The sequence below is a fragment of the Carettochelys insculpta genome, chromosome 1 (genome assembly GCF_033958435.1).
Source record: "Carettochelys insculpta isolate YL-2023 chromosome 1, ASM3395843v1, whole genome shotgun sequence".
Taxonomy (NCBI): Eukaryota; Metazoa; Chordata; order Testudines; family Carettochelyidae; genus Carettochelys; species Carettochelys insculpta.
Genome location: NC_134137.1, coordinates 381,541,409 through 381,569,012, shown reverse-complemented (window position 1 = coordinate 381,569,012; position 27,604 = coordinate 381,541,409). Strand labels below are relative to the sequence as shown.

At 65.4% G+C, this 27,604-nt stretch overlaps 1 protein-coding gene across 2 annotated transcripts in view; it reads right to left on the bottom strand.

The window, feature by feature from the left end:
• Positions 1-6,641: 6,641 nt before the first annotated feature.
• Positions 6,642-27,604, bottom strand: part of MAPK8IP2 (mitogen-activated protein kinase 8 interacting protein 2) — a 92,280-nt gene continuing 71,317 nt past the window's right edge. For both annotated transcript variants that reach the window (XM_074984255.1, XM_074984256.1), the window contains 5 exons: positions 19,631-19,740; positions 18,928-19,047; positions 9,856-9,926; positions 8,930-9,028; positions 6,642-7,145 (listed from right to left, as the gene is read on the bottom strand). In XM_074984255.1, coding sequence (XP_074840356.1) covers positions 7,073-7,145; positions 8,930-9,028; positions 9,856-9,926; positions 18,928-19,047; positions 19,631-19,740 — 473 coding nt within the window. In that variant the 3' untranslated portion in view covers positions 6,642-7,072. The remainder of the gene's footprint in view (positions 7,146-8,929; positions 9,029-9,855; positions 9,927-18,927; positions 19,048-19,630; positions 19,741-27,604) is intronic.

Below are 27,604 nucleotides of genomic sequence, written 5' to 3'. Positions count from 1 at the left end.
GAGTCTCTGCCAGCTACAACCGCTTGGAAGTAGCCACAAAGTGTAGGTTCATTTTTCCAGTCTCACATGTGCGTGCACGCGCACACGCACGCGCACGCACATACACGCATGCACACGCACACGCACACACACACACACGCACGCACACGCACACGTCCTGGTCTTTCACCCAGACACACTCACCTGTGGGTTTTCGGTTTGGTTTGGTTTGTTTTTTGTTTTTTTTTTAAATTTTACAGGGTCAGTTCGATTCACACCTTATTTTGTATGGACATTCGGAGAGGTCTCCTTCTCCGGAGCCATGGAGGTGCAGCGGAGGCCCCTCTGGCCCCTCGACGTTGTGATACACACACCCCCCCCACAGAGATCTATGTTTCTTATATTATTATTATTATTATTATATTATTATTATTATTATTATTATGATGATGTAATAAATTTATAAGAAACCACTGGGTGTGCTCTGGGTGTGTCTGTGTGCGTGCGGGCATGGCCCATGGAGCAGGCAGCAGCCCCCCAGAGCCAGAGGGGCTATTGGCTTCTGTGTTTTTGCACCTTAGTTCGGGCCCCACCGTGGGGCTGGCTCTGTGCCTGGCTGTAAAACAGGGCCCCTCCTTGGGCCCCAGGGGTTCAGGAGCCATCAGCCTCCCTCGAAGTGCCACGGGGTGGGCAGCCGGCTTCTCCGTCACGGTCAGTGCTGGCGAGGCCGAGTGAGTGCCCCACGCACTCTGCAAGCGAAGGGCCTGCCTGGCTGCTGTTGTGTCAGCCTCGCATGTTTCCTGCCAGAGCGGCTGCAGCCCAAGTGGGGCAGACGTCATCCTGAGCGGCAGGAGCCATGTTACAGCACTGCGCCTGGTGCCCACACCGCAGGCTGAGCAGCGCTGGGCCAGACCGCCCGCATGCGAGCTGTGAGCCAGTACAATGCAAGCACAACCACACCCTCGCGTGCCCCCTGTGCCACCCCCAGCAGGGCCTGCGGTGCTGCACAAACCCAGTCAGTCTGCCCCGCCCTGCCCCGGCAGCGCCTCACACCGGCAAGGTGCCCAGCCATGGCTGTCCTGGGCAGGGCAGGCCAGCCCCAGGGCCTCAGCTGGGCCCACATCCCCACCCGCCAGCCCGGCTGGGGGTTGGGGGCTGGGGGGGGGCGCCACCAGCCACAGTCCAGTAAGGTATCATGCATGGCCTTGCCTGAGGCTGTGCTGGGCAGGCAGCCAGCAGCAGCCGCCCTGTTCTCGGCCAGCGTACCCCAGAGGCGGGGGCGGGGGGCTCCACCTCAGTGCAGCAGGAGCATGTCCTGTCTGGTGGGCACCACATGACCCTGGGAGGAGCGTGGCCTGGGGGCTCTGCTGGGGCTGTCACAGCTGCTCACCAGCCCCCTCCATTTCCCTTCCAGCCAGCATCACCAGTCTGTTGCACTGGGTGGCAGCCCTCCCCCCCCCAATAGCCAGTGGCCCACATGGGCCAAGCATTGGGCAGGAGGGTGGGGGCAGCAGCACGGGCCAGCCAGGACCCAACGGCACCGTCAGCTGCCCTGGGCAGGTGCTGGAGCCGAGAACCTGCAGTGCCCATTGGCTGAACAGGGTGTGCTCAGCACACCATGCAAGGCCGGCTGTGCTGCCCCTGGACTGCAACCCAGGCACCAGCCGTTGGACCGTGAGCACAGGTGCCAAAGGCCTTCGCAGGGCACGTGCCTGCTGGCTGGCACAGCTGGTCAGTGCCCACCCCAGGCCTTACTGAGGGCCAGACCCCCCGACAGCGCTGAGAGCCGGGCACGGCTCCTGCTCCAAAAGGCGGCCCTGGATGCTGACACCTGCATGCTGCTGAGGTTCTGCCATGGCGGGTGGGCACCACTCAAAGCCCAGGGCCTGGGTGTGCCCAGCAGCGCTGAGCTCGGGTTCCCTGCACTGCCAAACCTGCTCCTGCAGCGCGTGCCCCACACATGGCACCCACCCACACCAGCGGGCAGCCGATGCCCACGTGGTTGCCCTGGCAGGCCCCAGTTGCTGGGGTGAGCTGGGCATGGTCCCTGCAGAGTGGCAGCTGGGGCAGGCTGAGGCAGCAGGCGTGTGTGGCTTGGCCCGTGTGCCCCTGCTGTCGGTCAGCAAGGCAGAGGCTGTCGGGAAGGCAGAGCCGAGCAAGCCAAGGTGACCACCTCTGGCGGCCAGGCCCGCCCATCCCTTCCTGTGTCAGGCTGGCACTGGGGCCTGTGGGCCTCCCCCCCCACCTGCCTGTCAGGTGCACACCCCAGCATGTACCCCCCCCCCCCCATCGCACTAGCCCTTGAGTAGAACAGGCTCCTTTCAAGTGCTGCAGCCACTTGCCAAGCACCCAGCAGGCCTGACACCACCACCGCCCCCCCCCCCAAGCATCTGTCCTGCCACCCCCAGCGCCATCCCAGGGAAGTGCGCTAGGCAGGGAGCTAGCGGGCTGCTGGTGCAACCAAGCCCTTCACTGCTCTGGTGGGTGCGCTCGGCTGGGTGTGCCAAGGCCCGGCCGTGAGACAGGCCTGGCACAGCTAGGGCCCCGATGGACCCAGCCCCCAAAGCCACAGCCCCAAAGCACTGAGCCTGGCTTGGTGGTCCTGCCCACAGGCCAGACAGTCTCAGCCATGGCCCCTGCCATGAATTTGCCAGGCAGCTGCTCAGTGTGGTGCAGAGACGCTGGGGGGGGGGGGCCGGGGTGGGGGGCAGTGCTTGACAAGCCCGAGGGGGTGGCAAAAGGCCATGTTATTCCCCCCAAGTGCACACCCACTTGGGTTGGGCCCAGCCCTGCCCAAGCCTGGCCAAAGGCGTGGCTGGCCTGGTTGTGCTGGCTAACCAGGGACGCTGATGGGGCAAATGCCCACGGCCCTCAAAAAAAACCGGGTGTGGTGCAGAAAGATGTGTGGGGAGGGGCCAGCCCCACACCTTGCACTGGGGAGGGCCCACTGGGGCAGGTGAGAGCAGCAGAGCGAGAGAGCGCGAGTGTGTGTGTGTGAGAGGGGAGTGTGGTGCGGGTGGTGGGGGGGGGGACAGTTGCTAGCCCCCCCCCCCCCCCCCCGGCTGTAGGAAGAAGGGGCTTTTGAAGTTGTGGGGGGGCCTTTTGAAAGGCCCCATCTGCATGGGCGGTGCTGTTCCCAAAGTGGCATTTCAAATCGTGTGCGGCCGCCCTCATGCTAATACCAACCACTGCCTCATTAGCATCTTGCCAAGTGCCTCATTAGCATGTCCCTTCACAGGGGGGGGGGGGGGGCCGGGGGGGCCCTGTAGCTGCAGCTGCAGCTTGTGGCATGCCCTGCCTGAGGCTGCTGGCCCCCCCAGGACTGGAGCAGGTTCCGAAGCGCTCGATCAAGGCGAGGTCAGGGCCAGTGGTGGCGAGGGGCCAGGCTGGCAGGGCTGGTGTCAGACGCCGGGAATGGCCACCGTGGGCGGGGGCGGCACTTGGTGGGGTCTCTGGGCTGGTCACACCCTCTGGGACACCTGGCGGTGGATGCGGCCGGCACCCAGGAGGCTGGCTGGGCTGACCCCGCCGGGTTAGCCGTACGTGCCGCAGAAGTCGGTCCCGAGATCCCGCCTAAAAAGGGCTGTGGAGCTGGGCGGGGGGCCCTGACCTGCTGGCACAGACGGGGCTGTGGCCATGCACGAGAGGGTGGTGCCCAATGTGCGGCTACGGTTACACGCCCGCCGAAGGACTGAGAAGAGCCTGGGCCGCCCCCCCCCCCCCATTCCCTGGGGCCGGACGGCAGCGGGGCAGCTGCCCAGCCAGGCTGCAGGGGCTGTGCACAGAGCAGGCTGAGCCCCAAGGGTCACACCAAGCAGGTATTTTATTGACAGCGCCGCGCCGTGAGTGCTGAGCGCCAGTGCCAGGTTTTGTACAAGTCACAGGCGCCGCGGAGTTCCGTGCTGGTGAGCTACGCACTAGTTGCACACGAGCCGTGGTGCGAGGGCACTACACGAGCACTGAGCGGAGATACAGGCAGGGCTGGCAAGCAACAGAATGGCGGGCACAGCAGCGGGGCAGGGGAGCAGCGCAGAGGAGCCAGCCGCGCTCAGCTCACAGGCCCGGTTGCCCCAGCTGCTCTGGGCGAGGCTCCGCATGGAGGAGCGTTGGCTTGGCAGCCTGGGGCCAGTGCCCTGGCTTATGTCCTGGGGCGGGGGGATATCCGTGGGCCTGCCGGCTCCCTGGGAGCACTGCTATGCCCCACGTGAATGTGGCCAGGCTGGGTCTGCCCATCGCAGACCCCGGGCATAGAGGGCTGCACATGCCCAGCCCCGGCCTCGCGCAGGTGCAACCCCCCCAGCTCAGCCCCTCCCTGGGTCAGCCTGCCAGGGCGCTGAGGGCAGCCCAGCCCAGCCCCTCCCTGGGTCAGCCTGCCAGGGCGCTGAGGGCAGCCCAGCCCAGCCCAGTGCCTCTCCGGGTCGGCCTGCCAGGGCGCTGAGGCCAGCCCAGCCCAGCCCAGGCAGCAGTGGGCGTTCCTGGGGAGGGGCATGTTCCGGGGGGGCGGGGGGCTGTCAGGCAAAGTGCTGAGCACAGCAGAGGCCAAGTGGGAGCCATGGGGGCAGGGCGCATGTGGGGCAGCTGGGGCGGCACACACAATCAAGGGGCCCTTGGGGGACTTGGGGATGAGCTGGCTGCAGCGGGCAGTGAGCCAGCCCAGGTGCCGCGGGGAAGGGCGGTGAGTCGGCCCAGGCGCCGCGGGGAAGGGCGGTGAGCCGGCCCAGGCGCCGCGGGGAAGGGCGGTGAGCCGGCCCAGGCGCCGCGGGGAAGGGCGGTGAGCCGGCCCAGGCGCCGCGGGGAAGGGCGGTGAGCCGGCCCAGGGTGCTGTGGGGAGAGGGGCTGAGCAGGCCCAGGGCCACGGGGTGGGAGGGAAGAGCAGCTGTGGGGCAGGAGCAGTTTGGGGGCGATGCCCAGCCCAGGCTCGCCTCCTCCTGCCAGCGCCTGGCGTCAGTGCCCGTTGTTGGGGCAGGCGGACAGCCAGACCCTGGTGTAGCCTTAGGCCCTGCTGCGACCCCCGTCCTCGGCGCCAGGGCTGAGCAATGCCCCCGGCCCAGAGGCAGGCCTTGTGCATGGCCAGTGCCATGGGGCCGGGCTGCCACTGCCAGGCAGCACCCACGCGGGGGGTGATGTAGAGTGGGGGGCTGAGAGCTATTGAACCATCAGCCCCAGGGACCCCAGGACTGCCACATGGCCAGCGGCCACCCCGGGAGAGACCCGTCCGGGGCTGGGGTGGGCCGGACACTTCACAGACCCCCACCCTGCTCTGACCCTGCCTGGTTCCATGCTGGCCCAAGTCCTGCCCCACTCCCCGGCCCTCTGCTGCCCCCCTGCATGTCCCCTTCCCCTGCCACCCCTCCCCCACTCCCCATCCCAACTGCCAGCCCTTCCCCCACTCCCCTGCATGTCCCCTTCCCCTGCCACCCCTCCCCCACTCCCTGTCCCAACCTCCAGCCCCTCCCCCGCTCCCCTGCATGTCCCCTTCCCCTGCCACCCCTCCCCCACTCCCCATCCCAACCTCCAGCCCTTCCCCCGCTCCCCTGCATGTCCCCTTCCCCTGCCACCCCTCTCCCACTCTCCTTCCCAACCTCCAGCCCCTCCCCCGCTCCCCTGCATGTCCCCTTCCCCTGCCACCCCTCCCCCACTCCCCGTCCCAACCTCCAGCCCCTCCCCCGCTCCCCTGCATGTCCCCTTCCCCTGCCACCCCTCCCCCACTCCCCATCCCAACCTCCAGCCCTTCCCCCGCTCCCCTGCATGTCCCCTTCCCCTGCCACCCCTCTCCCACTCTCCTTCCCAACCTCCAGCCCCTCCCCCGCTCCCTGCATGTCCCCTTCCCCTGCCACCCCTCCCCCACTCCCCGTCCCAACCTCCAGCCCCTCCCCCGCTCCCCTGCATGTCCCCTTCCCCTGCCACCCCTCCCCCACTCCCCATCCCAACCTCCAGCCCTTCCCCCGCTCCCCTGCATGTCCCCTTCCCCTGCCACCCCTCTCCCACTCTCCTTCCCAACCTCCAGCCCCTCCCCCGCTCCCTGCATGTCCCCTTCCCCTGCCACCCCTCCCCCACTCCCCGTCCCAACCTCCAGCCCCTCCCCCGCTCCCCTGCATGTCCCCTTCCCCTGCCACCCCTCCCCCACTCCCCATCCCAACCTCCAGCCCTTCCCCCGCTCCCCTGCATGTCCCCTTCCCCTGCCACCCCTCTCCCACTCTCCTTCCCAACCTCCAGCCCTTCCCCCACTCCCTGCATGTCCCCTTCCCCTGCCAGCCCCTGCCCCACTCCTCAGCCCAACCTCCAGCCCCTCCCCCACTCCCTGCATGTCCTCTTCCACTGCCAGCCCCTCCCCCGCTCTCCTTCCTAACCTCCAGCCCCTCCCCCACTCCCTGCACATCCCCTGCCCCTCCCCCACTCCTCATCCCAAGCTCCAGCCCCTCCCCCACTCCACGCACGTCCCCTTCCCCTGCCAGACCCTCCCCCACTTCCCCTCCCAACCTCCAGCCCCTCCCCCATCCGTGCCCCCCCCCGCCCCCTAGCTCCTGCTATCCTTCCCCCCATGGCCCTTCTAGCCCCCTGTACCTCCCCCTGGCATGTCCCCTACCCTGGCTACCTCCCCAGCTTCCTGTGCTCGCCCCCTTCTGCCAAACTCTGGCCCCCGCCCCTTCGTCCCACTGCCCACCACCCCTGCTCTCCTCTGCCTGCTGGTCCCCTGACCCTCCCCAGCTCCTAATGCTCGTCCTGCCCCAGCAGCCCCCATCTCAGAAACAGCTGCCCTGGCCCAGCCTGCTGCCCTCCGTGGCTTGTGCTGGTCGCACACACAGGTGCCCGCAGGCGCTCTCCTCAGGCCCCCGGGCCGTGCCCATCAGCCTCCTGGGCAGAGGCCAGGCCCAGCTTGGCTTCCCTGCGTGCCAGCCTGGCTCGGGGAGGGAGCAGCCGGCTCTCCGCGCCCCGGTGAGAAGCAGCGAGGATGTGCAGCAAGTCCGTTGGGTGCAGGGACTAGAGCCGGCCTAAGAGGGTCCAAGCCACCTGCTGTGGGGTCAGACAGAGTCTCTGGCCATCGGTGGGGCTGGATGGGGGGCAGAAGCAGGAGACATAGTGACTCCCTCCCTTACTCCAGATAAATGTCCTCTGTGGGGCAGGCGTACTCCAGGTGCTCCTGGTAATATTCCTGAAAGGCCCGGCTGCAAGGCAAGGGACACAGTGAGGGGGGATGAGAGCCATGGGCCAGGGCAAACCCCGCAGGGTCAGGGAGCCGTGCTCCAGGCCAGCCACAGGCAGGGGCAAACCCCGCAGGGTCACGGAGCCGTGCTCCAGGCCAGCCACGGGCCGGGGCAAACCCCACAGGGTCACGGAGCCGTGCTCCAGGCCAGCCACGGGCAGGGGCAAACCCCACAGGGTCAGGGAGCCGTGCTCCAGGCCAGCCACGGGCCGGGGCAAACCCCGCAGGGTCACGGAGCCGTGCTCCAGGCCAGCCACGGGCCGGGGCAAACCCCACAGGGTCACGGAGCCGTGCTCCAGGCCAGCCACGGGCCAGGGCAAACCCCGCAGGGTCAGGGAGCCGTGCTCCAGGCCAGCCACGGGCCGGGGCAAACCCCGCAGGGTCACGGAGCCGTGCTCCAGGCCAGCCACGGGCCAGGGCAAACCCCGCAGGGTCAGGGAGCCATGCTCCAGGCCAGCCACAGGCAGGGGCAAACCCCACAGGGTCAGGGAGCCGTGCTCCAGGCCAGCCACGGGCCGGGGCAAACCCCGCAGGGTCACGGAGCCGTGCTCCAGGCCAGCCACAGGCAGGGGCAAACCCCGCAGGGTCAGGGAGCCGTGCTCCAGGCCAGCCACGGGCCGGGGCAAACCCCGCAGGGTCACGGAGCCGTGCTCCAGGCCAGCCACGGGCCGGGGCAAACCCCACAGGGTCACGGAGCCGTGCTCCAGGCCAGCCACGGGCCGGGGCAAACCCCGCAGGGTCAGGGAGCCGTGCTCCAGGCCAGCCACGGGCCAGGACAAACCCCGCAGGGTCAGGGAGCCGTGCTCCAGGCCAGCCACGGGCCGGGGCAAACCCCGCAGGGTCACGGAGCCGTGCTCCAGGCCAGCCACAGGCAGGGGCAAACCCCACAGGGTCACGGAGCCGTGCTCCAGGCCAGCCACAGGCAGGGGCAAACCCCGCAGGGTCAGGGAGCCGTGCTCCAGGCCAGCCACGGGCCGGGGCAAACCCCACAGGGTCACGGAGCCGTGCTCCAGGCCAGCCACGGGCCGGGGCAAACCCCGCAGGGTCACGGAGCCGTGCTCCAGGCCAGCCACAGGCAGGGGCAAACCCCGCAGGGTCAGGGAGCCGTGCTCCAGGCCAGCCACGGGCCGGGGCAAACCCCGCAGGGTCACGGAGCCGTGCTCCAGGCCAGCCACGGGCAGGGGCAAACCCCACAGGGTCAGGGAGCCGTGCTCCAGGCCAGCCACGGGCCAGGACAAACCCCGCAGGGTCACGGAGCCGTGCTCCAGGCCAGCCACGGGCCGGGGCAAACCCCGCAGGGTCACGGAGCCGTGCTCCAGGCCAGCCACGGGCCGGGGCAAACCCCACAGGGTCACGGAGCCGTGCTCCAGGCCAGCCACGGGCCGGGGCAAACCCCGCAGGGTCACGGAGCCGTGCTCCAGGCCAGCCACGGGCCGGGGCAAACCCCGCAGGGTCACGGAGCCGTGCTCCAGGCCAGCCACGGGCCGGGGCAAACCCCGCAGGGTCAGGGAACCGTGGTCCAGGCCAGCCACGGGCCAGGACAAACCCCGCAGGGTCACGGAGCCGTGCTCCAGGCCAGCCATGGGCCGGGACAAACCCCCGGGGGGGCCTATGCTGCAGACCAGTGCCAAGCAGCAGAGCTGCTATGAGCCAGGGCAAGCCTGGGGCCCCATCAGCCCAGCTCCCAGCCCCCACCTTCCCACGGGCCGCCCCGCCCTGCTCTGGGGCTGCTCCGCCCACACTCACCCGACACACTCGGCGACGTGCCGCATGGACTCCTGGGAGACGAAGACGTGGCAGGCGAAGCGGCTGAGCACGGGGTGTTTGGTGATGAACCCGAAGTAACTGCGGCACAAGGGCAGGGTCAGTACAGAGCCCCCGCGAGGGATCAGGCCCTGCCTGCTCGTGGGACCCAGGAGCCCTGGGCTGCCCTGGGGCTGTGGGCAGGGCATATCCACGCCCAGGGCCATGTGGGGACACAGGCTATGCCCAGTGTACAATGCTGGGGGGCCCCGATTCCCCACAGCCCTCACAGCTATTTCCACAACTGCCCACCGATGTGTGTCCTTTGTGTGAAGCACATTGGGGGTGGGCCCCCCCAGAGCACAGGCTGTGTGGGGCGTGGGACTCCCCAGGGCACAGGCTGTGTGGGGCGGGGAGGAGACAGGCTGGGAAGGACGGGGGACTCCCCAGGGCACAGGCTGCATGGGGCAGGGGGACTCCCCAGGGCACAGGCTGTGTGGGGCGGGGGGACTCCCCAGGGCACAGGCTGTGTGGGGCGGGGGATTCCCCAGGGCACAGGCTGTGTGGGGCGGGGGGACTCCCCAGGGCACAGGCTGTGTGGGGCGGGGGGATTCCCCAGGGCACAGGCTGTGTGGGGCGGGGGGACTCCCCAGGGCACAGGCTGCGTGGGGCCGGGGGACTCCCCAGGGCACAGGCTGCGTGGGGCAGGGGGACTCCCCAGGGCACAGGCTGTGTGGGGCAGGGGGACTCCCCAGGGCACAGGCTGCGTGGGGCAGGGGGGACTCCCCAGGGCACAGGCTGTGTGGGGCAGGGGGACTCCCCAGGGAACAGGCTGTGTGGGGCAGGGCCTTGGGCTGGAGGAGCCTCCAAAGCCTGGGACCCCAAAGTGCCAAGAGCGGTGCTGGGCTCCTCTCTGGGGCCCCTCTCACCAGCTGTCCCTGGGGTGGCAGCCGCAGAAGGAGATGTTCTTCATCTGGAAGAAGTGGCTGCAGCGCTCAAACTGCAACGGAAGCAGCAGACACAGCGTACCTGAGCCCAGGGCCCCATCTGCAGCAGCCGGCCCCACCCTCCCACCGTTCCCCTTCCAGGACCCCCAGCCGGCCCCCCGAGCCCCATCCTCCCACCGTTCCCCTTCCAGGACCCCCAGCCGGCCCCCCGAGTCCCATCCTCCCACCGTTCCCCTTCCAGGACCCCCAGCCGGCCCCCCGAGTCCCACCCTCCCACCGTTCCCCTTCCAGGACCCCCAGCCGGCCCCCCGAGCCCCATCCTCCCACCGTTCCCCTTCCAGGACCCCCAGCCGGCCCCCCGAGCCCCATCCTCCCACCGTTCCCCTTCCAGGACCCCCAGCCGGCCCCCCGAGCCCCACCCTCCCACCGTTCCCCTTCCAGGACCCCCAGCCGGCCCCCCGAGCCCCACCCTCCCACCGTTCCCCTTCCAGGACCCCCAGCCGGCACCCCGAGCCCCACCCTCCCACCGTTCCCCTTCCAGGACCCCCAGCCGGCCCCCCGAGCCCCACCCTCCCACCGTTCCCCTTCCAGGACCCCCAGCCGGCCCCCCCGAGCCCCATCCTCCCACCGTTCCCCTTCCAGGACCCCCAGCCAGCCCCCCAGGATCCATCCTCCCACCGTTCCCCTTCCAGGGCCCCAGCCCCCCGAGTCCCATCCTCCCACCATTCCCCTTCCAGGACCCCCAGCCGGCCCCCAGCCGGCCCCCCAGGGTCCGTCCTCCCACCGTCCCCCTTCCAGGACTGCCAGCCAGCCCCCCAAGGCCCCAGCCCCCCGAGTCCCATCCTCCCACCGTTCCCCTTCCAGGACCCCCAGCCAGCCCCCCAGGGCCCCAGCCCCCTGAGCCCCATCCTCCCACCGATCCCCTTCCAGGACCCCCAGCCGGCCCCCCGAGCCCCATCCGCCCACCGTTCCCCTTCCAGGACCCCCAGCCGGCCCCCCGAGCCCCACCCTCCCACCGTTCCCCTTCCAGGACCCCCAGCCGGCCCCCCGAGCCCCATCCTCCAACCGTTCCCCTTCCAGGACCCCCAGCCGGCCCCCCCGAGCCCCATCCTCCCACCGTTCCCCTTCCAGGACCCCCAGCCGGCCCCCCCGAGCCCCATCCTCCCACCGTTCCCCTTCCAGGACCCCCAGCCGGCCCCCCGAGCCCCACCCTCCCACCGTTCCCCTTCCAGGACCCCCAGCCGGCCCCCCGAGCCCCACCCTCCCACCGTTCCCCTTCCAGGACCCCCAGCCGGCCCCCCGAGCCCCACCCTCCCACCGTTCCCCTTCCAGGACCCCCAGCCGGCCCCCCCGAGCCCCATCCTCCCACCGTTCCCCTTCCAGGACCCCCAGCCGGCCCCCCGAGCCCCACCCTCCCACCGTTCCCCTTCCAGGACCCCCAGCCGGCCCCCCAAGCCCCACCCTCCCACTGTTCCCCTTCCAGGTCCCCCAGCCAGCCCCCCCGAGCCCCATCCTCCCACTGTTCCCCTTCCAGGACCCCCAGCCAGCCCCCCCGAGCCCCATCCTCCCACTGTTCCCCTTCCAGGTCCCCCAGCCGGCCCCCCGAGCCCCATCCGCCCACCGTTCTCCTTGCAGGACCCCCAGCCAGCCCCCCAGGATCCACCCTCCCACCGTTCCCCTTCCAGGACCCCCAGCCGGCCCCCCAGGGCCCCAGCCCCCCGAGTCCCATCCTCCCACCGTTCCCCTTCCAGGACCCCCAGCCGGCCCCCCAGGGTCCATCCTCCCACCGTCCCCATTCCAGGACTGCCAGCCAGCCCCCCAAGGCCCCAGCCCCCCGAGCCCCATCCTCCCACCGATCCCCTTCCAGGACCCCCAGCTGGCCCCCCAGGGCCCACCCTCCCACCGTTCCCCTTTCAGGACTGCCAGCCAGCCCCCCAAGGCCCCAGCCCCCCGAGCCCCACCCTCCCACCGTTCCCCTTCCAGGACCCCCAGCCAGCCCCCCAAGCCCCATCCGCCCACCGTTCCCCTTCCAGGACCCCCAGCCAGCCCCCCCGAGCCCCACCCTCCCACCGTTCCCCTTCCAGGACCCCAGCCAGCCCCCCGAGCCCCATCCGCCCACTGTTCCCCTTCCAGGACCCCCAGCCAGCCCCCCCGAGCCCCATCCTCCCACCGTTCCCCTTCCAGGACCCCCAGCCGGCCCCCCCGAGCCCCATCCTCCCACTGTTCCCCTTCCAGGACCCCCAGCCGGCCCCCCGAGCCCCACCCTCCCACCGTTCCCCTTCCAGGACCCCCAGCCGGCCCCCCGAGCCCCACCCTCCCACCGTTCCCCTTCCAGGACCCCCAGCCGGCCCCCCGAGCCCCATCCGCCCACCGTTCCCCTTCCAGGACCCCCAGCCGGCCCCCCGAGCCCCATCCGCCCACCGTTCCCCTTCCAGGACCCCCAGCCAGCCCCCCCGAGCCCCATCCTCCCACTGTTCCCCTTCCAGGACCCCCAGCCAGCCCCCCGAGCCCCATCCGCCCACCGTTCTCCTTGCAGGACCCCCAGCCAGCCCCCCAGGATCCATCCTCCCACCGTTCCCCTTCCAGGGCCCCAGCCCCCCGAGTCCCATCCTCCCACCATTCCCCTTCCAGGACCCCCAGCCGGCCCCCAGCCGGCCCCCCAGGGTCCATCCTCCCACCGTCCCCCTTCCAGGACTGCCAGCCAGCCCCCCAAGGCCCCAGCCCCCCGAGTCCCATCCTCCCACCGTTCCCCTTCCAGGACCCCCAGCCGGCCCCCCAGCGCCCCAGCCCCCCGAGCCCCATCCTCCCACCGATCCCCTTCCAGGACCCCCAGCCGGCCCCCCAGGGCCCACCCTCCCACCGTTCCCCTTCCAGGACCTCCAGCCGCCCCCCCGAGCTCCATCCTCCCACCGTTCCCCTTCCAGGACCCCCAGCCAGTTCCCCAGGGCCCATCCTCCTACCGTTCCCCTTCCAGGACCCCCACCTGGCCCCTCAGGGCCCATCCTCTCAGGGTTCCCCTTCCAGGAACCCCAGCCGGCCCCCCAGGGCCCATCCTCCCACCGTTCCCCTTCCAGGACCCCCAGCCGGGCCCCCAGGGCCCATCCTCCCACCGTTCCCCTTCCAGGACCCCCAGCCGGCCCCCCACGGCCCACCCTCCCACCGTTCCCCTTCTAGGACCCCCAGCTGGCCCCCCGAGCTCCATCCTCCCACCGTTCCCCTTCCAGGACCCCCAGCCAGTCCCCCAGGGCCCATCCTCCCACCGTTGCCCTTCCAGGACCCCCAGCCGGCCCCCCAGGGCCCATCCTCCCACCGTTGCCCTTCCAGGACCCCCAGCCGGCCCCCCAGGGCCCCGGCCCCCCAGGGCCCCACCCTCCCACCGTTCCCCTTCCAGGACCCCCAGCCACGACCCTGGGCCACATCCTCCCACCGTTCCCCTTCCAGGACCCCCAGCTGGCCCCCAAGGGCCCCAGCCCCCCAAACCCCATCCTCCCACCGTTCCCCTTCCAGGACCCCCAGCCGGCCCCCCAGGGCCCCAGCCCCCCAAGCCCCATCCTCCCACCGTTCCCCTTCCAGGACCCCCAGCCGGCCCCCCAGGGCCCCAGCCCCCCAAGCCCCATCCTCCCACCGTTCCCCTTCCAGGACCCCCAGCTGGCCCCCCAGAGCCCACCCTCCCACCGTTCCCCTTCCAGGACCCCCAGCCGGCCCCCCAGGGCCCCAGCCCCCTGAGGCCCACCCTCCCACCATTCCCCTTCTAGGACCCCCAGCCGGCCCCCCGAGGCCCACCTCCCACCGTTCCCCTTCCAGGACCGTCAGCCAGCCCACCAGGGCCCCAGGCCCCTGAGCCCCGCCCTCCCACCGTTCCCCTTCCAGGACCCCCAGCCAGCCCCCAGCCGGCCCTCCAGGGCCCATCGTCCCACCGTTCCCCTTCCAGGACCCCCAGCTGGCCCCCCAGGGCCCCAGCCCCCCGAGCCCCATCCTCCCACTGTTCCCCTTCCAGGACCCCCAGCCGGCCCCCCAAGCCACATCCTCCCACCGTTCCCCTTCCAGGACCCCCAGCCAACCCCCCAAGGCCCACCCTCCCACCGTTCCCCTTCCAGGACCGCCAGCCAGCCCCCCAGGGCCCCAGCCCCCCGAGTCCCATCCTCCCACTGTTCCCCTTCCAGGACCCCCAGCCGGTCCCCCAGGGCCCCAGCCCCCCGAGCCCCATCCTCCCACCGATCCCCTTCCAGGACCCCCAGCCGGTCCCCCAGGGCCCCAGCCCCCCGAGCCCCATCCTCCCACTGTTCCCCTTCCAGGACCCCCAGCCGGCCCCCCGAGGCCCACCTCCCACCGTTCCCCTTCCAGGACCGCCAGCCAGGGCCCCAGCCCCCCGAGTCCCATCCTCCCACCGTTCCCCTTCCAGGACCCCCAGCCGGCCCCCCAGGGCCCCAGCCCCCCAAGCCCCATCCTCCCACCGTTCCCCTTCCAGGACCCCCAGCCGGACCCCCAGGGCCCACCCTTCCACCGTTCCCCTTCCAGGACGCCCAGCTGGCCCCCCGAGCTCCATCCTCCCACCGTTCCCCTTCCAGGACCCCCAGCCGGCCCCCCAGGGCCCATCCTCCCACCGTTCCCCTTCCAGGACCCCCAGCCGGCCCCCCACGGCCCACCCTCCCACCGTTCCCCTTCTAGGACCCCCAGCTGGCCCCCCGAGCTCCATCCTCCCACCGTTCCCCTTCCAGGACCCCCAGCCAGTCCCCCAGGGCCCATCCTCCCACCGTTGCCCTTCCAGGACCCCCAGCCGGCCCCCCAGGGCCCATCCTCCCACCGTTGCCCTTCCAGGACCCCCAGCCGGCCCCCCAGGGCCCCGGCCCCCCAGGGCCCCACCCTCCCACCGTTCCCCTTCCAGGACCCCCAGCCACGACCCTGGGCCACATCCTCCCACCGTTCCCCTTCCAGGACCCCCAGCTGGCCCCCAAGGGCCCCAGCCCCCCAAACCCCATCCTCCCACCGTTCCCCTTCCAGGACCCCCAGCCGGCCCCCCAGGGCCCCAGCCCCCCAAGCCCCATCCTCCCACCGTTCCCCTTCCAGGACCCCCAGCCGGCCCCCCAGGGCCCCAGCCCCCCAAGCCCCATCCTCCCACCGTTCCCCTTCCAGGACCCCCAGCTGGCCCCCCAGAGCCCACCCTCCCACCGTTCCCCTTCCAGGACCCCCAGCCGGCCCCCCAGGGCCCCAGCCCCCTGAGGCCCACCCTCCCACCATTCCCCTTCTAGGACCCCCAGCCGGCCCCCCGAGGCCCACCTCCCACCGTTCCCCTTCCAGGACCGTCAGCCAGCCCACCAGGGCCCCAGGCCCCTGAGCCCCGCCCTCCCACCGTTCCCCTTCCAGGACCCCCAGCCAGCCCCCAGCCGGCCCTCCAGGGCCCATCGTCCCACCGTTCCCCTTCCAGGACCCCCAGCTGGCCCCCCAGGGCCCCAGCCCCCCGAGCCCCATCCTCCCACTGTTCCCCTTCCAGGACCCCCAGCCGGCCCCCCAAGCCACATCCTCCCACCGTTCCCCTTCCAGGACCCCCAGCCAACCCCCCAAGGCCCACCCTCCCACCGTTCCCCTTCCAGGACCGCCAGCCAGCCCCCCAGGGCCCCAGCCCCCCGAGTCCCATCCTCCCACTGTTCCCCTTCCAGGACCCCCAGCCGGTCCCCCAGGGCCCCAGCCCCCCGAGCCCCATCCTCCCACCGATCCCCTTCCAGGACCCCCAGCCGGTCCCCCAGGGCCCCAGCCCCCCGAGCCCCATCCTCCCACTGTTCCCCTTCCAGGACCCCCAGCCGGCCCCCCGAGGCCCACCTCCCACCGTTCCCCTTCCAGGACCGCCAGCCAGGGCCCCAGCCCCCCGAGTCCCATCCTCCCACCGTTCCCCTTCCAGGACCCCCAGCCGGCCCCCCAGGGCCCCAGCCCCCCAAGCCCCATCCTCCCACCGTTCCCCTTCCAGGACCCCCAGCCGGACCCCCAGGGCCCACCCTTCCACCGTTCCCCTTCCAGGACGCCCAGCTGGCCCCCCGAGCTCCATCCTCCCACCGTTCCCCTTCCAGGACCCCCAGCCGGCCCCCCAGGGCCCATCCTCCCACCGTTGCCCTTCCAGGACCCCCAGCCGGCCCCCCAGGGCCCCAGCCCCCCAAGCCCCATCCTCCCACCGTTCCCCTTCCAGGACCCCCAGCCGGCCCCCCAGGGCCCCAGCCCCCCGAGCCCCATCCTCCCCCTGTTCCCCTTCCAGGACCCCCAGCTGGCCCCCCAGAGCCCACCCTCTCACCGTTCCCCTTCCAGGCCCCCCAGGGCCCCAGCCCCCTGAGGCCCACCCTCCCACCGTTCCCCTTCCAGGACCCCCAGCCGGCCCCCCGAGGCCCACCCTCCCACCATTCCCCTTCTAGGACCCCCAGCCGGCCCCCCGAGGCCCACCCTCCCACCGTTCCCCTTCCAGGACCCCCAGCCGGCCCCCCAGGGCCCCAGCCCCCCAAGCCCCATCCTCCCACCGTTCCCCTTCCAGGACCCCCAGCCGGCCCCCCAGGGCCCCAGCCCCCCGAGCCCCATCCTCCCACTGTTCCCCTTCCAGGACCCCCAGCTGGCCCCCCAGAGCCCACCCTCCCACTGTTCCCCTTCCAGGACCCCCAGCCGGCCCCCCGAGGCCCACCCTCCCACCGTTCCCCTTCCAGGACCGCCAGCCAGTCCCCCAGGGCCCCAGCCCCCCGAGCCCCGCCCTCCCACCGTTCCCCTTCCAGAACCCCCAGCTGGCCCCCCAGGGCCCCAGCCCCCCAAGCCCCATCCTCCCACTGTTCCCCTTCCAGGACCACCAGCCGGCCCCCCGAGCCACATCCTCCCACCGTTCCCCGTCCAGGACCCCCAGCCAGCCCCCCAAGGCCCACCCTCCCACCGTTCCCCTTCCAGGACCCCCAGCCGGCCCCCCAGGGCCCACCCTCCCACCGTTCCCCTTCCAGGACCCCCAGCCGGCCCCCCCAGGGCCCATCCTCCCACCGTTGCCCTTCCAGGACCCCCAGCCGGCCCCCCAGGGCCCCAGCCCCCCGAGCCCCATCCTCCCACCGTTCCCCTTCCAGGACCCCCAGCCGGCCCCCCAGGGCCCACCCTCCCACCGTTCCCCTTCCAGGACCCCCAGCTGGCCCCCCAGGGCCCCAGCCCCCCAAGGCCCACCCTCCCACCGTTCCCCTTCCAGGACCCCCAGCCGGCCCCCCGAGGCCCACCCTCCCACCGTTTCCCTTCCAGGACCCCTAGCCACCACCTCTAGGGCCCCAGCCCCCCAGGCCTGGTGCCCCCTCCTCCCTCTGTCAGACCCACAAATCCTCATCAGGGCGACACTTCCCCCTTGCAGCATGTTCACCTAACAGGGTGTGTCCGGCACGCCTCATCTCCTGCCTGCTTGGAGCAGGGCCCCCTCCAGCCCAGCTCTGCGCCTGGGGCCAGCCCCCCAATCTCTGCATGGGGCAGGCCCCACTCCAGCCCAGCTCTGCGCCTGGGACCAGACCCCTCCCTCCCCATCTCTGCCTAGAGCACACCGGGCTCCAGTCCCATTTCTCCGCCTGGGGCCAGCCCCCCACATCTCTGCATGGGGCAGGCCCCCCTCCACCCAGCTCTGCGCCTGGGGCCAGTCCCCCCATCTCTGCATGGGGCAGGCCCCCCTCCATCCAGCTCTGTGCCTGGGACCAGCCACCCCCCGTCTCTGCATGGGGCAGGCCCCCCTCCACCCAGCTCTGTGCCTGGGACCAGCCACCCCCCGTCTCTGCATGGGGCAGGCCCCCCTCCATCCAGCTCTGTGCCTGGGACCAGCCACCCCCCGTCTCTGCATGGGGCAGGCCCCCCTCCATCCAGCTCTGTGCCTGGGGCCAGCCCCCCACATCTCTGCATGGAGCAGGCCCCCCTCCATCCAGCTCTGTGCCTGGGACCAGCCACCCCCCGTCTCTGCATGGGGCAGGCCAGGCTCCAGTCTCATCTCTCTGCCTGGGGCCAGCCCCCCACATCTCTGCATGGAGCAGGCCCCCTCCACCCAGCTCTGCGCCTGGGATCAGCCCCCCCACCTCTGCATGGAGCAGGCCGCGCTCCAGTCCCATCTCTCTGCCTGGGGCTGGATTTGTGCCTCTCCCCTGGAGCCGAGTCCCTGTCTAAAGCAACGCTCTCTGCTGCCAGACTTCAGCCAAAGCTTTGGCCTGGCCTGGCTCCAGCTGAGGCCACGTATCCATTGGCCAAGTCGCAGTCTAACCCTGGCACAGCTCCTTGTGCCCAGGCTGGCTCCCGGCTGGTGCTGCCAGTGCCACCTGGCAGCAGCGCTCCGTCCTCGGTGGGCACTGCCCATTCCCTGCGCCTTCCTGAGCAGAGAACTTGGTCATTCTAGCTACCTCAGACCTGTTCTCCCGTGTGCCCAGCTCCTCTGGAATCACACACCCATTCTGCCCGGCGCCGGCAGCCTCTCCCGGCGAGGGACTGTCCGCAAACGAGCGTGCGCCACACCGTTAGTGAAACCCTCACTGGAGACAGCGACAGAACCGACCCCGGGAGCAGGCCACTCATGCGCCCTTCCTCTCACTGAGACCGAACCACCGACATCTGTGCCCTGCAAACGCTCGTCCAGCCAGTTACGTGCCAGCTCTGGCCGGACTGTGTCCCTCGTTTGTTAACGAGAAGGTCATGTGACACAACATCAAGAGCCTTCCTAACGTCGGTATACTGCAGCCACGCTTCCTCCTCACCAAGAGGCTCGTTACATGCACCCCGTTGGCTGAGGCAGGTGCTCCCAGCCGACCAGCAGAGCTCCTGCAGCCGGCAGCCTGTTTCTGTCAGGGGTGCACGTCCGCACGGCCTCGGTGCAGATAACAATACGTATTCCGCCCATGGGGGCGAGCAATCAGTAGGAACTCTGCTTCTTCCCCTGGCCAGACCAGCCGGGTGCTCTGATGTGATCTGCTCTTCACAAACCCTGCTGCCTGTTACTTATCCTCCGTGTTTGCAGCCAGTCACCCAGCGAAGGGCCATATCCCCCCACCTCTCAGTCCCAGCCCAGCGGTCCCCAGCTCCCCTCACCTCCTCATCCCGGCTGTACTCATTCACCGTCAGGATCAGCTTGATGCCCTGCAGTGTTATTTCCAGGTCACAAGTGGCCGGTGGCCGCAAATGCACTGTCAGCTTCCGGGTGGTGGCAATCTGGAAATGCCCAGGGAGAGCATAAGCAGGAAGAGAGGCCAGGCTGGGAGCCATGGAAACAGGATCCTGCTAGCTAGGATCAGCAGAGATGGCTGCATGCACAGGGCCCTCCTTCTGCAGCCAGCGCTCCTGCCCCGCTCCCGACAGCGCCCCCTGCTGGGACAGGCCGGGACTGGGGTAGCTGGGGGCTCCCCCACAGCCAGCGCTCCTGCCCCGCTCCCGACAGCGCCCCCTGCTGGGACAGGCCGGGACTGGGGTAGCTGGGGGCTCCCCCACAGCCAGCGCCCCCTGCTGGGACAGTGTAGCACTGGGGTAGCTGGGGGCTCCCCCACTGCCAGCGCTCCTGCCCCGTTCCCGACAGCGCCCCCTGCTGGGACAGTGTAGCACTGGGGTAGCTGGGGGCTCCCCCACTGCCAGCGCTCCTGCCCCGTTCCCGACAGCGCCCCCTGCTGGGACAGTGTAGCACTGCGGTAGCTGGGTTAGCACAGCAATGCCCTGAGAAGTTCAAGGTGGTGCCCCTGGACTCCAGCGACCCACGTTGCTGGCCTGCCTGCCGCAGGCTCCCTGCAGATCTCGGCCTCACCTTCTGCATGGCTGCGCACAGGATGCCATTTCCCTGGTGATATGGGACCTCCACCGAGCCCAGAAACTGCACGTTGAACCTCTCCACCCAGCAAGGGTTCCTCTTCAGACCTGGGAAGAGAGCCATGCCCTGGGAAGCAAGCCCTGTTCCCAGCAGGAGCAGCAAGCCTGCCCTTGGAAAGTGCTGCCGGCGCCTTCGGTGGCGCGCCCTGAGCGTGCTCGGGGAGGCTACCCCCTGCACCACCATTTCCACCACAGACCCAACCCTTCAGCCCCTCCACTCCCGCCCTCCTGCCCAGGGCCCGGTGAAGTCTGTTGGCCACCCTGGAGGGACAGAGACCGAATGAGCCAACGCCAAAGGGCTCCTGATAGAGCAGCTGGGCAGGGTTCAGATCGCGCGGCTGCAAGAGATGTGCGGGCTGAGAGAACTGAACTGGAGTCCTTCAAAGAACAGAGATGGGGCATGAACACGAGCAGAGGGGAACTGCTGGCTACCGTGCTGCCGGTGACTGACCGGGGAGTAGCAAGCGCAGTGAGATTTCCAACCCTAGCTTCACTGCTCCCTTCTTCTGGGACCTTGGGCCCCCATCATCCCAACCCTTGCAGGTAACCTGGCCAGAAGGAGGGACGTAATGGCACCACCGTCTTCACTGGTTCCAGCCAAATCCAGAACTCCCCTTGGGATGTGAGACTTCATTCTTCCTGTCCCTCAGCTTGTGTCCTGGTCCTTCCTGCCCTCCCTCCCCTGGCCTGCCTGCTGCAGGCTCACGCTCTCCCTTTTCCCCCTGGGTAACGAGTCGGACCTAGCTGAGCAAGGCTGTGAGCCTGTGACCAGGAAGTGTCTGCTAACGGCAGTGCCCTCAACCAGCAGTTCTCCCAGGGGTAAGCGCTCCCTGGGGGTATGCAGACATCTTACAGGGGTACCGCCGCATAGCTAGAGATTTGCTAGGCTTTACAAGAAGTTACAGAAAAAGCACTAACAATGTCAGTACAAACTAAACTGAGACACAGCGCAGGACTGCTCTACAGACCGTACACTGGAGTGAGTGGAAGTTACAGCCCAGGCGATTGATTTTAGGGCTGTACAGTAAGAAGGAGAACACGCACCATTTTCCAATAACACTGGGCTGTGCCAGCCTGGCACTGTTGTGTCCAAGCAAGTGGTGTTTAACACGGGACAGCTTCAGGACCACATTCGCATCTTTGACTCTTTGAGCCCCGTTATTTCATCCATACCAGTGGTTTGCAAACTCCTGCAATGACAGCTGGAGGTGTGGGCCCCTTTGGAAATGTGGCCCATCGTTTGCAGACTCCCACCGGTCCATGGACCACTGGCGGGGAACAACAGACCTGCCACCCAGCAGCAGCGGTGTGGGTAGAGCCACAGGGTCAATACAAAATGGTTACTCCCCTGCCCTGCGGCAGACGGGCTTTACAGCAGGTTGCACATCTCCATCCCACACAAGGTGTGTGTGCCCCATGCACTGAAGCGGGGTCCCTGACAGGGTGGACGTGTGCCCAGGGTCTGACCATGCTCTCCAGGGAGGAGCCACTGAGCACCACTGATGCCGTGGCCAAGCAGGGGTTATGAAAGCCAAGTTGACACAGCCCTGCTTGCCTCTGGGAGCCCCCTCTGGAATGAGAGGCACGGGAGGGAATGCACAGTGGGCCCAGGATGACATCTGGACTGTGATGTGCCCTGGAGCAGAGCTGATGGCACTTCCTCCTCTCCTTTGTGGTGAGCAGATCTACTCCAGGTGTCCTCCGTGCCTAAACCAGCAACCTGAGCTCTTGGGTTTTGAGCAGCCCATCACAGCCCCTCCTGAAGGCCCTGGCAAGATGGTCTGCCAGGCGGCTCCATGGTCCCAGAAGGTGCAAACACGGGAGCATCACTGCGTGCCTCGTGCAGAACCATGAAAGGTTTGCTGCAGCCAGGCCAAGCCTGCTGCACACAGCGCTGCCGTGCCGGTTCAAAAACCACAGCTGTGGTGTTGCCTGTGCCAACGTGAAGGACTGCCTTTGATGTGGGGCAGGCAGACCTGCCCTGCCTGCTACCCCATGCAAAGCTTCAGATCATTTATACATAGGGACAGCTCCTGACTGGTCAAGTCCTCGTCTTCAGAGACTGGTAGCTGCTCTCCAGCCTCAGGATGACGCCTGCTGGACGAGGCTTGTGGAGGGAAGGGAAGGAAGACGGACAAGCTGGACTGAATCATCCATCGAGCCAAGAAAGAGAGAAGCCAGGCAGGCGTGTGAACTAGCATGTCCAGTGGATGTCCTGATGGAGGGCAGAAAGACTTCAGTGCCTCCTGATTTACCGCAGATACTGACTGGATTACTGAGTCATGTATGCACAAGCCTCCATGTCCCCGAGGAGCATCCGGCCACTTCCTACAGGAATCCCAAGGTGAGCCCGGTGCATGGGACACACGTCCAGAGTTGCGTGGAACCTGCTCTGAGGCATGTGGGCTGGTGCTGCTTTCATACCGAGAACTGCCTTAATAAAATTGGGACTGGGATTGTCGGTTGTCCATCTTTTGTCCGGAGCCAGCCTCGGATGCACCAGCTGTGCAGACACAGCAAGACTTGCACACTGCTCCTCCTGAAGTAAGCCGTCACCATCGCCATGCACTGGGGGCTCACAAAGGACAGTGTTCAGGCACAGCTGTGAGCCCGGGGGCCTTCTTTGGCCGAGGCAGATAGGTGTCACGTGGCTGGACTTTTACATTTGGTATGGACGCCATTTTGTGTGTCCATTGTATCTACTGGCCCCAAACAGTGTGCCCAGGGGGCCACCTGAGATGTCTAATGAAAGCTGAGGATGTCCTGATTCTGTGTGTGCTGCTGACATGTCCCTATTATGTTCGTAGGTAGAGTTAGGGGTTCTAGCTCTGTAATTGTATTAGAAATGCTTTAGTGCTAAGGTTCACAATGGGAGGTGTGAACTCGGCCCCCACAGGATAATGGGCTAAACAAAGGTTCAGACGCCAAATCCACATCCCAGAAGCATGGGACTTGTCAATGGAATGCAGCCCACTGGTCGGGTGAGCTGGGCTGAGCAAAGGAACGGAAATCAGAGGCCCAGATATCCACTCCACCTACCACGTAAGAGATGGGGGCACGCTGGCCAAGCCAGCGACCAACGGCCGTTCGCCACCGTGGCTTACCTGGCTCAGACGACATTGACCCTAAAGCCCCTACGAGAAAAAGAAAGGGCTCATCACCTCCTCTGGAGAAAACTATAGAAGCGCCTCGCGATGTCCATCTTGGGGAGAACGTCTTTTGTCCCTGTTCCAAGGATCCAAGTCCCAGCATGCTGACCCCAGATGGCCAGATCTACAGTTCTCCAGTGATTAAAACCGTGTAACCTGGAACCTTACCCCTGAGGGGGTGGTCCTTCAGAGATTTTCAAGGATAAGCATAGAACATCACTGGCCTGAATCAATAACTGGAACTGATGTGTGTAAAGTACTGCTGTAACAATTCTTCTCTCTGACCCTGTTCTTTCTTGCCTTGTGAATAAACCTTAGATGTTTAGATCTGACAGATCTGGGTATTTCCATGTTGTTTTGGGTAAGATTCAAGTGTATATTGACTGGTGACTGGGGCTGGACCCTTTGGGGCCCAAGAGAACCTGTGCAGTAAGAACTGTTCATCTGAGCTGGGGGTTGCTGGTCTGGGCTGGTACAGCAGCTGGGAAGTCTGTGGGTTTGCTCGTGTGGCTTCTGGCTGGCCAGTGGGGCTCGCATAGGTGCTGTGGTGGCTGGTTGGATTTGCCTTAGCGAGAAGGAAATCTCAGCCTGAGACTGTAAGTGGCCCGGATTTAAGCAGCAATACCCTGGGTTGACTTCTTTAGCTATGCCCAGAAACCACATCATATTACACAGACACGGGTGTAATGGGCAAGGCTGCTCTGGAAGCAGTGGGCACGTGGCATGGCCAGCAACATCATAAGAACATAAGAACATAAGAATGGCCATACTGGGTCAGACCAAAGGTCCATCAAGCCCAGCATCCCATCTGCCGACGGTGGCCAATGCCAGGCGCCCCAGAGAAGGAGAACAGAAGACAAGTGATTTATCTCCTGCCATCCATCTCCTGCCCTTGTTATGAAGGCTAGGGCACCATACTTTATCCCTGGCTAATAGCCATTTATGGACCTGACCTGCAAAAATTTATCAAGCTCTTTTTTAAACCCTAATAGAGTCCTGGCCTTCACAGCCGCCTCGGGCAAGGAGTTCCACAGGTTGACTGTGCGCTGTGTGAAGAAAAATTTCCTTTTATTAGTTTTGAACCCACTACCCATCAATTTCATTTGGTGTCCCCTAGTTCTTGTATTATGGGAAAAGGTAAATAATTTTTCTATATTCACTTTCTCCACACCATTCATGATTTTATATACCTCTATCATATCGCCCCTCAATCGCCTCTTTTCCAAACTGAAAAGTCCCAGTCTCTCTAGCCTCTCCCCATATGGGACCCTTTCCAAGCCCCTAATCATCTTAGTCGCCCTTTTCTGAACCTTTTCTAATGCCAATATATCTTTTTTGAGGTGAGGAGACCACATCTGCACGCAGTACTCGAGATGTGGGCGTACCATAGTTTTATATAGGGGAAGTATGATATCTTTTGTCTTATTATCGATCCCTTTTTTAATAATTCCTAACATCCTATTTGCCTTACTAACTGCCGCTGCACACTGCGTGGATGTCTTCAGAGAACTATCCACTATAACTCCAAGATCCCTTTCCTGATCTGTCGTAGCTAAATTTGACCCCATCATGTAGTACGTGTAATTTGGGTTATTTTTTCCAACATGCATTACCTTACACTTACCCACATTAAATTTCATTTGCCATTTTGCTGCCCAATCACTCAGTTTGCTGAGATCTTTTTGTAGTTCTTCACAATCCCTTTTGGTTTTGACTGTCCTGAACAACTTGGTGTCATCTGCAAACTTTGCCACCTCACTGCTTACCTCATTTTCCAGATCATTGATGAACAAGTTGAACAGGATCGGTCCCAGGACTGAGCCCTGGGGAACACCACTAGTTACCCCCCTCCATTGTGAAAATTTACCATTTATTCCCACCCTTTGTTTTCTGTCTTTTAACCAATTCCCGATCCATGAAAGGACCTTTCCTCCTATCCCATGACCACCTAATTTACATAAAAGCCTTTGGTGTGGGACCGTGTCAAAGGCTTTCTGGAAATCTAGGTATATTATGTCCACTGGGTGCCCCTTGTCCGCATGTTTATTAACCCCTTCAAAGAATTCTAATAGATTAGACAGACACGACTTCCCTCTGCAGAAACCATGCTGACTTTTGCCCAACAATTCGTGCTCTTCTATGTGCCTTGCAATTTTACTCTTTACTAGTGTTTCTACTAATTTGCCTGGTACTGATGTTAAACTTATCGGTCTATAATTGCCAGGATCTCCTCTAGAGCCTTTTTTAAATATTGGTGTTATATTGGCCGTCTTCCAGTCATTTGGTACCAAAGTGGATTTAAAGGATAGTGGATTTAAAGTGGATTTAAAGTGGATTTAAAGGATTTAAAGGATTTAAAGGATAACATCAACACGAAGCATGATGGGGCACAAGAGGCCAACTATATGGACTCTGAAAAGCTCTGTCTCTAGATGGACTTAGGCATTTAGGTCTCTGAGATGCACAAGAGCAGGAGCCTAAAGCAGGAGGAGGAGGAACCTGGGGCCTCCTGTCACCCAAACAGGAGAGAAGTGCTCCTGCCGCCAGCTCCGAGAGAGCAGGAACAGTCCAGTCCCTGGGTTGGCACAGCGCCCGCCGGAGCTGCTGGGGAGGCAGTGCTCGACTGATGCAAGGCGAGAACATCGGCAGCTTGTGAGTGAGCAGCATCAGCTGCTGCCTCTCAGTTTGCCCCAGTGGCTCCTTTGGCGCTGGCGCGGAGGTACGGCTGGCTATGGCGGTGGCACGGTGGCAGTGTGTGCAGAGCCTGGCACTCACAATGGTGCCAGAGAGTCCATGTCAGAGGAGTGCCAGAGGAGTCCAGTACTCAGAGGCACAAAAGGTCCTTGGCAGCTTCATGCACCTCTGATGTTGCAGGTACCACCCAGCCCAGCCCGGCAGCGCGCTGGGGCTGGAGTTGAGTCTAGCTCCACTGTGCTGTACAGCTGGTGCCAACTGGACAAGTGCCAAGGACTGTACTGGAGCTGACAGCTCCAGCCTGGGAGGGTCTCTAGCTCTCAGCCCCAGGCAGCACCAAGCCAAAGTTCATGTCCCAACCTCAGCACCTCAGCAAGGTATCAGCCAAGGCAGAACCATGTTCCCTGGGGACAGAGGAGGGGTCCTTAAACCTCCATTCCTGAGGCTACTCTGCTGTCTTCTACCTTGTGTTCTCAGCCCCTCAGGGGGAGAACGTTGTCTTCTTCAGACAGCTCAGAGAAGCTTCCAAATCACAGGCCCTGGTTCTCATGGGAGACTTTAATCATCCGGACACTTGTTGGGAGACCAATACAGCAGCACACAGACAATCCAGGAAGTTTTTGGAGAATATTGGGTCTAACTTCCTGGTACGAGTGCTGAAGGAACTGACCAGGGGCCATGTGCAGCTTGACCTGCTGCTCACGAACAGGGAAGAACTAGTAGGAGAAATAGAAGTGGGTGGCAGCCTGGGCTGCAGCGACCATGAGACGGTAGATTTCAGGATCCAGACAAAAGGAAGAAGGGTGAGCAGTAACATACAGACCCTTGACTTCAAATGAGCAAACTTCAACTCTCTGAGAGAACTGATGAGCAGGATCCCTTGGGAAATGAAGATGAAGGGGGAAGGAGTTCAAGAGAACTGGCAGTATTTTAAAGAAGTCTTACCGAAGGCACAGGAACAAACCATCCTGCTGCATAGTAAGAAATGCAAACATTATAGGCAACCAGCTTGGATTAACAGGGAAATTCTTGGTGAGCTTAAACTCAAAAAGGATACATATAAGAAGTGGAAACTTGGCCAGATGACTAAGGAGGAGTATAAATGTACAGCTGGAGGATGCCGGGCAGTAATCAGGAAAGCGAAAGCACAATTGGAACTGCAGCTGGCAAGGGATGTGAAGGGTAACAAGAAGGGTTTCTACAGACATGTTAACAATAAATGGGTTATCAGGGAACGTGTGGGGCCGTTACTGGATGAGGGAGGTAACCGAGTGACAGATGATGTACGAAAAACTGAAATACTCAATGCTTTTTTTGCCTCAGTCTTCACCGGCAAGTTCAGCTCCCACACTACGGTGCTAGACGATGAAGTAAGGGGAGGTGGAGGGAGCCCTCAGTAGGGAAGGAACGAGTTAACAGCTACTTAGAAAAAAGAGAAGTTACTCACCTGTAGTAACGATGGTTCTTCGGGATGTGTCCCCGTGTGTGCTCCACAGTAGGTGTCGGGCTCGCCCCAGCGCCGCAGATCGGAATTCTTCTAGCAGTTTCTTCTGGATCGCGCATGCGCAGATGTGCACCGCTCCCTCGCGTGCCCTCGGTCATGTGCACGATCCGGTCCCCACCAGTTCCTTGACCAACCGCCCCGGATGCTCCTGAAAAACACTGGACAGAGATCCGAAGCGGGGAGGATGGGTGGGTAGTGGAGCACCCACAGGGACACATCTTGAAGAACCATCGTTACTACAGGTGAGTAACTTCTCTTTCTTCTTCGAGTGGTCCCCATGGGTGCTCCACAGTAGGTGACTACCCAGCAGTAACCCCAAGTAAGGAGGTGGGTACTCGATTCATGTGCAGCTTGCCCTCGAGAGGACTGCTGTCAACAGACGGGTATCCTCATTGAACACCCGATGCAGGGCATAATGCTTGGCGAAGGTGTCGTAAGATGACCAAGTCGCCACTCTGCAAATGTCTTTCAGTGCAATTCCCTTGAAGAAGGCCATTGATGCCGCCACCGCTCTGCTGGAGTGAGCCCTGGGCGGGGCTAGCAAAGGGGTCTTTCGAAGCTCGTA